At 35.3% G+C, this 12,561-nt stretch overlaps 1 protein-coding gene across 14 annotated transcripts in view; it reads right to left on the bottom strand.

Moving 5' to 3' along the window:
- The window catches only part of LOC127869169 (ras-specific guanine nucleotide-releasing factor RalGPS2-like), a 146,790-nt gene that overhangs the window by 77,757 nt on the left and 56,472 nt on the right, over positions 1-12,561 (bottom strand). For 13 of the 14 annotated variants that reach the window (XM_052411500.1, XM_052411503.1, XM_052411483.1 and 10 more), the window contains exon 2: positions 9,744-9,838. Coding sequence is in view for 12 of the 14 variants with exons in the window: in XM_052411483.1 (XP_052267443.1) it covers positions 9,744-9,838 (95 nt within the window). In the remaining 2 variants the exon portion in view is untranslated. Of the gene's footprint in view, positions 1-7,485; positions 7,777-9,743; positions 9,839-12,561 lie in introns of those variants that run through there. The other variant, XM_052411494.1, reaches the window with a different exon arrangement.

Below are 12,561 nucleotides of genomic sequence, written 5' to 3'. Positions count from 1 at the left end.
TTGATTTTAATACTAATCACTAATATTACAGCATTTCTTTATTAACAAAAATGTGTTAATGCTCAAAAGTAAGCTATTTTACTGTCCAGTAAAATTAATTTCGGTCAAAACCCACACATAGGAGCCACTCTCTGGGCTTAATACATGTCCATTACAAGTATCCTTGAAAACGATGGATGCTCCCCTTGTTTGACCTTGAGAAAATCTATTATTAGCCTTGGTGACCTTGACCATGACCCCAGTGACCTCAAACCTCTTTAAAAGGTAGAGGACCATGCAAGGTACCTACGTAACAAAGAGATCGGTAAAATATTGAAGGCGCTAAGTCAGAAACTGTAACAAAAGTGTGACGGAAGGATTTGAAAGTAAGGAAGGAAGTAAGGAAGGACAAACTGGCAACTATATGCTCCCTCGAAAATTTTCGGAAAGCATAATAAAGAGTTGTCCCAGATTAGTTGTTACACGTCATTCTGATACGTCCGATAATCCAACGCCCATTTTACCAACCTGGGGTATTGTAGTCATTTAGTGCAGAGTATCCTTCGAATACAGCGCAGCATCTTTTATGTGCAATGTAACCTCAACAGATCAACAACCCAAAATAAACTTGGGCAAATTACAAGTACTTTGAGCAATTAAAATTCATAAAGCACTGATCAGTTGACTTAGGAGGCATCCGTTTTGGTTTGAAGAGCACTTAATTAAGTATTCCACTCATTCTGAAAGACTGCAAAACCAGAGAAAGGGAGTTTACTGACACTTCAGGGTAGGAAATTGTACTTAACTGTCCTTTTACCAGAGGAGGGAATTTTCAATACTTCCCTTTTAGGTTTCCCCAAACTCTTCACTTGTAAATATATCCAGAAATGGTTTAATAATTGTTTATTAGGCAATATTTGGTTTCAAGAAGGATTTATACAAGCAAGAAGGTCTTTGAAATTCTTAAACTATATCCAAAAGTTGAATTTGAAACACTGAACTATATAATGTCCTTTGATGTTTTCATGGTGTGTTGTTGGAACTAAGTTAATATTATTATAAAGTTAGAATAATTCTTCATCCCCTAAATCCATAATGAGCATGTCATTGTTCACACCCACACGCCATAATGTCATCAGATGAGACACTTGTATTTACCCATTTTCAATTTCCCAATTTTCAATTTCCAAATGTTCACAAGATGCATATATAATGTGGTTGTTTTCTAAGCAAAGCTCCTTAATAAGAGACACCGATCCACCATTATATTTCCAAATTTGGACACTCTAACTACGCAGTTCTTGTTAGCAGGCGTAGAGATGATACAAAGATATTTGTTGACCAATAAATTGTCTATGTGGGAAGGACGTATCGTCCAAAATCTGCAGACATCCGATCACTTTTCCAATAACGCTAAATGGTTGTTCGGAAAAATCACACATCTGAGCTCTTAATACTTTCTGAAATATTCTTTTCAATTTGGCACAAAATTGGCAAGATCACCGCTTCAAAAGTTAAATCAAAGTTGGAAATCAATTAAGACCTTAGAAAACTGTTGAATTATTCATGACATTTTGAACAACACAAAGAAATTGAGATGACAGTCAAAAAATCTTTATTTATTAATGGATTAATAACATTTTTCGAAGCCTTTACTTGTTTTTATCCAAGAAGCAAATAATATTGCAGTTACAAATGAAAGGAGGAAAATATATAAGAATCTTTACATCTTGCATCATTTTGTAGTAATTACTCAATTTGATTGATTTCAAATTGTCACCGTAAACACTTTGTCGTTGTTAAAGTCTTCAATAAAGAATTCTGTCAAACATCCATCGAAACATCCCAGTCACACAAAACCAAAGAAAACTTATCCCCCCATCAAAAAGCACTCTTGGTTTGTCACAGACACTATTTCGTAGAAGTTGGCAGCATTTTCCAATAATCTTTAACGATGAGACATCAGACTTAGTCATGTGACAGATCAAAGATTTCACTGGCTGACTGGCTAGACCGATCAATGAGATACAATAATTGTATTATTTATGGTCCAAACAAAGCAATACTAGCAGTTCATTATAGGAGAGAGATTGGGATTGAGGTCATATGCAAAGAAACAAAGGAAAATTCCATGCAAACAGAAGAATTATTATAATGAAATGTTTGACGGCTTTAATGGCCATAACCAATTTATTTAGCATAATTTGACAATGATATTTTTATACCTTTAGGCCTGTCTTACTGTATGATTTAGAATTAAAATAATATATTTTTAACTTATACAAGCAGCAGGAGTGACTTATGAGATATACAATGCAAGCTTAAAAGTTACCACTGTGTTACTGTCATGTCAGGATTTTGTTGATATTTATTACCTCCCCCTTAACCCCTCCTGTGTTGCCTTTATCATTTGTATTTAACTGATAATCAATGTTTGTGATATAAAATAATATAAATTAATACATTATACAATTCATATTCCTAAATATATCAATGTTTGAACGAAAACAATCAATTTATATTCATTTCAATAAGTGGCAAATTATCATCAATTCTGGTTGATCTGAATTGAAGAAATCTTATTTATAAATCTAAATGTATAACCACTTACAAAACAGACAAATAAAATGCATTAGCCCCAATCCACATCTTTTGCCAAAACACAAGTTTATAGAATTATAAGTGCTATATCTGGTCTAAAGTTATCAATTCAATCTATTCCCGAGTTAGGTTTGTTATTTATGGAACAATTGAACCATAAATTAGACAAATAAACCAAGAAACATGCTGTTTAATGGCATGTATGTTGAGGCACTGCAATAAAACATGTCTTGTGCTGTCTTTGAAATTCGGTCTACCTAACTTTTCAGCAGCAAAAAACCAACAGTGCTTTAAATTTATGAGGCTAAGATTTATTTAGAATTAACAAAAGATTCCTTGTTTTAAAGAGGAAACAGTCACAGCAGGGGGGAGGGGGGGGGGGGGGGGTCAAATCTATCAATTCCCCCCCCCCCCCCCCTCTTCACCACTTTGTCAGCTATAATAAATATTCAGGGGCAACCAACTCTGGAATATTTGGATCACTGAGGAGTAAAAATGTAACTTGAACATTGACACTTTATGGTGATGATTTATTTGAAATTGTAATTGAACAATGTGGAAGAGATTGCTTATGTGGACAAACTGACCAACTGTTTAGTTAATACAAACCTTATTGTAACAAGCAAATATGTTGGATTGATTTCCCCCACCGAATACATTTTGTACCTATGATGATTTGCAGCAGAATGTAGATAACTTCTTTTTATGAATCAATTAACATTCACAATGAATGTAGCTCTGTTTCATGAATAGCAAAGATGGAGGAACATGGCAATCACTGTAAAATAATAAAGTGTAGGGTTATTGTATTTATGCATTGCAATTCATGTTAAAATATTGTATAGAATCTGAGATATAGCCCTGAAAAGTTACAATATAACAAGAGCTGTCACCATAGGATGACTTATGCCCCCTATAAACGCTTGATAGAAGTTATGAGCTTTTTTCGAAACCTAAACGCAGATTTCGAAACCTAAATGCGGACCCTAAGTTCAAGGTCAAGGCCACAGGGGTCAAAATTTGTGTGCGCATGGAAAGGCCTTGTCCATATACACATGCATGCCAAAAATGAAATTGCTATCTGAAGCGACATAGAAGTTATGAGCATTTTTTGAAACCTAAACGTGTGACGGACAGACAGACGGACGGACAGCCTGATCACTATATGCCCTCCTTCGGAGGCATAAAAATAACTAAAGAAAGTGTATGGGTAATGGTTCCAGTGCATGGCACTTCTCCTCATTGATATGTCATTATAATACAAACATGAAGTTTCATGTTGAAATCTTGTATAATATCTGAGATAATTAGCCTTGAAAAGTTACATCATCATACATAAATAGCAAACAGTTTTCAGAAAGTGTAGGGTTATGGTTCTTGTGCATTGCACTTCTCTATACACCCATGAAAATGCAACTTTTAGATTTTATATAGTTTCTAAGATATAACCCTGAAAAGTTTGTGACAGACGGACTGACGAACGGACCGATGGCGGGACTGATGGACAGACAGACAACAGAAAAACTCTATTCCTCTGGCTTTGGTTGATATAATATCCGTAAATCACCTAACATGCCCATCTGATTGTTACATGCTATATTTGATTATAACAGTGAAGTACTCAATAGAGACCACTTCAGCTGCATATCATTCACTAGGAAGTATATCCACTGTATGTTGTGCTGAACACCACAAACACTGTTGAAGTGCAGGAAATGCCTTAATGAGATCAAAATGACAATGATATTCAAACATACAAAATATGAAACAATTATTATTTTTCGGCGTAAGCTGTATTAAGCCAGCTTTTCACCTTAGCCTGACCTTTGTTAGCGTCCAATAGAATTCTAATAAAACTTCCCGCGGCCAAGTACAGATGAATACACTTCATTGACTGCATTGGCTGATTTGAGAATACGACCAGAACATTGGAAACATGTCCGCGTCTTTGTAACACTGTTTTACTTCGTGTTCAGCATGAAACAATTGTATATCTAATGAAAAGGCTTAATAGATAGAACAGTTTTACACTCAATCTCGACATCAATACAGTTTGTGCGTCCACCTTTTATTTTCAGAAGATTTTCAGCGCGAGAACGTTTGCACTTAAAGGCTATTTTCTCATATTTATTACTAACTTCCATATTCCTGTCAACATGTTAACATGTTAAAGTATAGAGAGCAGTGGAAGCGAAGACTCACTTTAGTGCATTGCATTTCAACTCGCGAGGTATATCGGGTCAATTTGCGGCCACTGTGTGTGAATGTCAGAGTTTACATACAGGTCATCGCTGCGTCTCTACCCTATGTGCTGATCGGAGTTCGCGGCCAGGAAAATATTCGTTACATAATAAAGACGCTATAGCGTGAACTAGGTGAACTAGAATTTTCTTAAGACCAGACAAATGTTAAATGAAGATATCCAGCGATATCATATGGTATGTCAATAATAGATTCTTAATGTGTTTTACAACAATACCACGATAAATATTATTTTTAATTAATTTAACAAGAATTATGCCATCATATTGACAAATGAATTAAGCATGAACGCAATGATTCTCGATACTGTTAAAAATCGAATCAAATAGCAACGCCAGACAAACCACTAAAACAGGTTTGTTCGAAGAACGCGCGGATAAATATTTAAAATATATACGGATACTTCGCGTGTTACCGGTTGACTCATATGTTTTAATTTCACTTCCATTCTTCTTTTGGTTTTCTGTTTTGTATCTATACGTTTATGACCAGCAATATGTAATAATGTAAAATAAGCCGCGAAAACTCCGCGTATCATCCCGTACTGCGTTTGCTGCAGCTAAGAACTGCACAGTAAAAGACATTCGCTATCTTTGATCTCATTCATTGAAGTCTTTACCTATCATTAACTGCAACAATAATTGTTTCAATAATGAAGGAACTGATACAGCGTAACGGTAACGATACAGCGTGTTTACATGATACTTTATTAAGAGAAAATGTCGATGCCAAATAATTCGCGAGATACCCCGGTACTTTAGTTGAAATTCACAACGAAACTTTAAATGGAAATTAAATGATCTCAATGTTGTACCCGCTACGAAATTTTTATTTACAAATAAATACACCCACGCCAATTTTCGCGGGCTTTTTATCAGGACAAAGAAATTCATTTCTTAAATGTAGAATTTCGTAACAGGTGGCAGGTTATTTACGCATGTTGCAATACAACGGTCCTGATTGGGAGCGTATTTCATCATATCTTTAAATAGAACCATATGCCGAAATTCATTTGACACTTTAGAAAATTCCAAACGTTTGTGTTTCTGACTCTTATCGTCTATATTACCCACCCATAATTTGGTTTTAAAAATATAAATCGGGCATATATGGGATTATTGATGAACAGTCGATTAATCCAATTATTAATTGACAATGCAAACTAAATAGCAGGTGTTAACCGCGTTCACAAAGTTGTCATTAATATCCATTTTCGGTTTCGTTACCGTTTTGAAGAATCCGCTATTGTTTTGATTTATTTAATGTTTGGCGTCCTTGGATATTTAACGACATCAAAAACGTTGTCGCTATTACTCATTGTTGCGGTACAAAGAATTCCAAACTGCGAAATGATGTTGCATCATGTGCGCCAACTATCCAAACGGCTCTCATTATATAATTAGCAGACGACAAATGTTGATTCTGATTGGATGATTAAAATACACTGTTACTGTTTTAGACATTACCGCAAGTGATCGGTGACTGATTAGATAATTGATTGCACTTTGTTATCGGATTATAAGCAATACACAGTGTACAAACACATGGTCAGCGTGTTTATTCTACGTATGTATGACAATAAACCGGGCTGCCGCTCTTATAGATTTATAGTAGCCCGGCGGACGTCAGCTGGAAAATTTCAATAGCCCGATGAAAAATTTCGGTAGCCCCCGGGCTCCGGGCAATGGCTTTGTCGGACACTGTGCAACCACAATCAACGCCGTATATCTTTTTTAAAGATATTTCTTGTTTATACATAAGACTGATTTAAAAACGTTTTGCAGCAAAATCAATCAGCAAGCAAAAACAAATTGTTTTGCACATATAAACCTTTTGACACAAACTTGCATTCTGTATAGAAAAAAGAGGATTTATAGACAGAATTACATGGTAAGTAAACTTGACTGCCAAAAAGAGTATAATTTCATGCATTAGAAATACTACGTGTTGTAAAACAAAGTGTTGTAATAAAAGTACCTACACGCCCTCGAAATAACTGCCTGTCAGACACAATCATATCACCATAGCTGAGGTCCTTATTTGTAAGGAAGATGTAGGTCAACATAATAAATCAATCAATCAGTCCCTGAAAGCCATAACGGCCTATCAGCGGTCTGTGTTCATATTCTGATAGGACATTTTGACTTTTACGGGACAAAAGTACATTGTTTGATGTGAGCTAATCCAGTAATCGAGACAGGTACAGCAGATGGTGTGAAATATGTTTCTGTTCCAGTAAATCCAAAACATTAACCCATTTATGCCTAGAGTCTAGAAAAAAGGCCTTAGCAAACAGCGTAGACCCAGATGAGACGCTGCATAATGCGGCGTCTCATCTGGGTCTGCGCTGTTTGCTTAAAGGAATTTCTGTAAGAAATATTCTTAATATAGAAATAAATATACTTAAGACATCCCTAATTTTGGAAATAAATTGATCCAATTAAAAAGGATGGGAGAGTCCACTAGGCATAAATGGGTTAAGGGTTGAATGCAAAACTGTTGCATCAGTTTTCAATTTTAATGTTAGATACAACAGATCAGCGCCAAACAAATAATATAACATGTAAATTAACTCCATATGATAATGCTTAGCAAAGCAAAATTAGCCTGCCAGGTAATGTACACTATAATCATGTAGATTACCTGAAGATCACAAAAAATATCCGGTCATTGTCCTCATGGTGAGAGGAAGCCATTTCACTTTCATAAAATAATGTGTTTGTAAACTTTGACCACCTAAAAGCTCACACCAAAAGTTACATCATTCTGTACTCCGCTGTTTGTGCACTGAGATGGCGATTTTAAACTGAATAATAACAATCTTCTTTTCTTCCACTATATGTGCAACATAATTGACAACAACAGATTTGCTGTGTATTTAAAACACAATGTTGGTGTTCAGGAAAATTAGGAATGATAGCATATTATCATCTGACATAACAGCAACCAGACAGGTGATATGGAATTTCCATGCCCTATTATTTTGGGTTTTATCAAGGTGCCCATATCTTTAGGTGATTTGCTGTGTTCTGTTTTGTAAGGAGAAGTAGGAGGGCTGACCAAACAGTTTTGTAGATCAGCAGCCAGGTGTGCATTTTTCTTGAGTACTTTAACACTTTCCCACTCAGAATCAAAGTAAAAATGGCGATGTTTTTTTCTTGAGTACTTTAACACTTTCCCACTCAGAATCAAAGTAAAAATGGCTATGTGCAACAGCATAAAACCAGAACAGCTTGTTAGTAACTGGCAGTCTGTTGAGGTTATACCGTAATTACTCAATGTTTTCGGACACTCTAAGTTTTCGGACACCCCCTTTTTTAGCAAAAATAATTATTTTTCATGACTCTTAATTTTCGGACACACGAGTTTTCGTCCATAATTAATGTCTCTAAGTTTTCGGACAATACATTTTACAGCGCTATTTTACCAAATTTCGGTCCTGTTTTCGATATCTAATGACACTTCGATCATGGGGTTTTACAACCAGATTAACATCATCAAACATGGCAGGTACATGCCTAAGGGCAACGGACCATTACATGTGCGTAATTGGGTAAATAACCTTGTAAACCGGTATTATACAATGGTTTCGCCCGATAGCTTAAGCGTTATGACCAGGGGTAGCGCCAATTAAAAGTTCAATTATCTACCGCAATGGTACTTCCCCTTCTTAGTAAAATAACTGTGACAAATAACAAACGCTTCAACGTGTGATACACTCTATTGAAAGTTTTACGAACAATGGAAATGAACAAACAAAGAATTCATTGCTTTTCTCGTTGCATTAATTACAGGTTCATTCTAGCGAGTATCGGTATATCACATGCTCATCTTTGAACTCGTTGGTCAAATACATCCTTGTAGTAACTTTCTGTCAAATTAATTAAGCATATAAAATTATTTAAAAAGCAGTGCAAACATATATAATTGTAATTTATACTAAACGGCATGGTATTTTACAAGCGTGTGCTATAACCGGTAGTCGTTGATACAATTGACGCTATTTTCGGACACTTAAATTTTCAACTCTAAGTTTTAGGACACTTGTATTTTGTGAATATTTTTTTGTATCTAAGTTTTCGGACACGAACAAAAATAATTATTTTTAAGTGTCCGAAAACATCGAGTTATTACGGTATGCTGTTTGCTGCTCATCAGTATCTTAGGGTTGGAAATGAAGCCTTTAAAACTTGAATATATTAAGAAAGGACTTGAATTAAATTTGATTTGCTAAGGGACTTTAAGGGAAATTATTTTCTAAATAGAATGTATTTTTTTCACAAACTGAATGAGTGATAAGTTTTTGACATCATATTTCTGCTGAATAGGATTGCTGACCAACACAAGGCCAGGACCTAAAGGCAACACTAATAAACAATGAGCCATATTCTACTTGTTATAGAGTGCACATTCTTTAGAAGGTGATTAAAGTTCCATCATTTACAAGCCATAAATAACACAACAAAGTAAACATCCCTCACTGTTTGTACATAAAGCCCCCTGCACTTAACACTTACAGAGACCCAGAGGAAATTGTTGTGTTTTGGCAGAGGGCAATCTTGACAATTTATTAAACCTAACAGTAGGGATGCCTCTGAAACAACAGGCAACCTAATGCATGCCCTTGAAAAGGTATGTCAACAATATTAATATCTAAAGATGTTGTTATTTTTAATCTCAAATGTTCTCTTTCAGCAGCTTTAAGAATATCTACTTCGAATCTGCTGTTGTGTGTTTTCTTTTTGGTGTTTTGGAAAGGATGAGGGGCTGTTCAGACAAAGAAACTTAACAGGAAACGGGTTTACTTTATTGGACTTCACAGACTAATCTGGGACAATACTTTATACACATTCATTCAGCCAAGTTATCCCAGAACAAGGCCTGTATTTATACAAGGGTACCTGGTGTTGTAGAGGGTCCCAGACAGTCGTCGTATCAACCGATCCTGTTTCTTGCGGGTTGCATTCTCACAGAATGAGTGCTGGCGCTTTAGACTCTGAAAATAGAACAAGGTTACTGTCAGCAGTTTGAGTCATCAACCTTTGCCTTTAATTGTCTAGAAATTGATGAGATGATTTCGTGTCTTACCTTAAAAAAAAATGTTAAAAACATTCCCATTTTACATTAACCCTTTGCATGCTGGGAAATTTGTCGTCTGCTAAAATGTCGTCTGCAGAATTTCTAAAATTAGCATTTTCTTCATTTTTTTTCAAAGAATACTATCAGAATAGCAAACAGTTTGGATCCTGATGAGACGCCACGTTCTGTGGCGTCTCATCTGGATCCAAACTGTTTGCAAAGGCCTTTAAAATTCAGCTCCAGCGCTTTAAGGGTTAAAGTTTGGGCTTCAATAGAAGAAGTTTGGCTGTCATGTAAGCAACCGATCAAATTATTTCAGAATAATACTTTCATAAAAACTCAAGCAATGGAGCAGATAAAGTTGATCTATTTTTAGAAGCAGTGACCTTGATCTTGACTAAACTGGTCCCAAATGGAATCAAAAACTAGATACAAATTAAGTTACTAACATTCACAATTTCAGCACAATAACTCCATACATATTCAAGTTATTATGCAAAAAGCATCTTTCTTATTTAAGTCACAGTGACCTTGACGACCAAAACATTGGTTTTCTTTTGTTCAAATTTGGGTCTGGTAGGGGGACCCTTTCCCAATGGAAACATAGTATTCAAGTTTTAAAGGCTTTATTTCCAAACCTTAGATACTGATGAGCAGCAAACAGCATAACACCTGAACAGACTGCAAGTAACTTGCAGGCTGTTCTGGTTTTATGCTGTTTGCACATAGCCATTTTTACTTTGCTTCTGAGTGGGAAAGGGATAGACTAATTTTCATCAAGGCTGGTCAATGAAAAACAAAATAACAAAAAAATTCACCAAAAACAATCGTTTTTCTATTTCCTATTTTAATAACAGTGACCTCCACCCAACAAGTCCAAAATGCAATCCCAAGATGGGTCTATTAACATACAATTTCAGTACATAATCTCCATCCAAAAGAAGTTATTGAGCAGAAACTGATGTTTTATTTTTAGCAACAGTAACCTTGACCTTTTTTAAACCCTTTCCCATTCAGGAGCACAGTAAAAATGGCTATGTGCTAACAGGATAAAACCAGAACTGCATGCGAGTAACTCGCAGTCTGTTCAAATAAAGCAGGGTCGGATAAACTAGTTGATATCCGGCAGTACATCACGTGACCGTGATCTAACCGTAAGTATGTATTCATACGCGCCGATTAACATGTTCTAATATTTGACCTTTGAAATTTATTGGGACGCATCATGAAAGTTATCGTAATATTATATATCATCATTTTTATCTTCTTAAAAATATATTACCGAACCAGACTTCCGTATTTATCATGTTCATTTACTTGATTACGCAATTTATGACGTATCTAGTGTGACGTCATTTCTCTGACAAAACATACTATCTAGTTTCTCTCAGGATTTTAGGGACAACAATTTTGACGTGGTGGTTTTAACAGTATTTTTTAATATTTTAAAGCATCGAACGAATCATAAACAATTTTCGGAGTGTGTGTTTGTCATTCATAAGTGTTAACTTCCATAGGAATAAAATAATTCGCTACGACAGGATTACGGTTTCGTTAATCGGGTTTTGAGTCAGAATGGTTAGCATTCGATACAAACGCTATCAAAAAAGAGTGTGGTTTAAAATACATTCCGATAATAGAGATGGAAAAACAGAAAATGGATTCCGACAAAGGGATGGAAGAACAGACAATGAATGTGTATATCGTTGTACATTTATTGTTATAAGCAATGGATTAAAGTTGTCATTAAGGTAAATAAAATTTAGTGTTTGTTTTGCTGATGCATTTTGATTTCATTTTTTACCAAGAAAAATATCACATCCTCGATTCGTTTTTATTTCTTCTCTTAATAGTTTCGATAGGAAAGTATTAAAAGGAACAGTTTAATGTGGAACTATTTTTAGCGTGACACAATCGGTAGTTATTCGGTCGTCAGGAATGTAGGAGGCCCGACAAGAATAATTATATTGTTATGTAAATTAATCATTTGTCTTTGATAAAATGTGTCAACGGCATGAAGCAGGATAAATCAAATACATGGTTGGTGTTGAGATGGAGAAAGTTTATCCGGTTCGGCCCGAAAAAGAAAAATAGGGCTCGCTAAAGCTCGCTCTATTTTCTTTTTCTAAGCCTCACCGGATAAACTTTCTACATCTCGGCACCAACCATGTATTCTCTATTTATGCTGTCTGCTGCTCATCAGTATCAAAGGGTTGGAAATGAAGCATTTAAAACTTTAATGTAGTAAGAAAGGTCTTTAATTAAATTTAAATTTTCAAGGCACAACAAATGCGTAAAAATACGTATTTAAGTGGTACAGGGTTGACATGGAAAAAGATGTGTCGCACTCTCACAGAAAGAATGTGAACAAACTTTTAAAACTCAAAGCAGACTCTTATGTTCAGAAACATTTAATGCCGTGATATCAGAACACATACATATATGCCAGATATGTAACCAATTCTATTAAAAATATTGCTGTACATTTTCCAGCTCAGATATGCATTATCATACCTGTACATGTTTAGTCCTTTAAAAAATCTGGTTTAATATGCATACAGCCATTTTCACTTAGCTTCTGAGTGGGAAAGAGTTCAATGGGCGGTAAACCAGATTGCTGTATATCACAAAAAAAGAAAA

This window comes from Dreissena polymorpha, chromosome 2 (genome assembly GCF_020536995.1).
Source record: "Dreissena polymorpha isolate Duluth1 chromosome 2, UMN_Dpol_1.0, whole genome shotgun sequence".
In the NCBI taxonomy this organism is placed as follows: domain Eukaryota; kingdom Metazoa; phylum Mollusca; class Bivalvia; order Myida; family Dreissenidae; genus Dreissena; species Dreissena polymorpha.
Note: the sequence above shows the minus strand (reverse complement) of the source record. Positions and strands in the feature narration are given on the sequence as shown.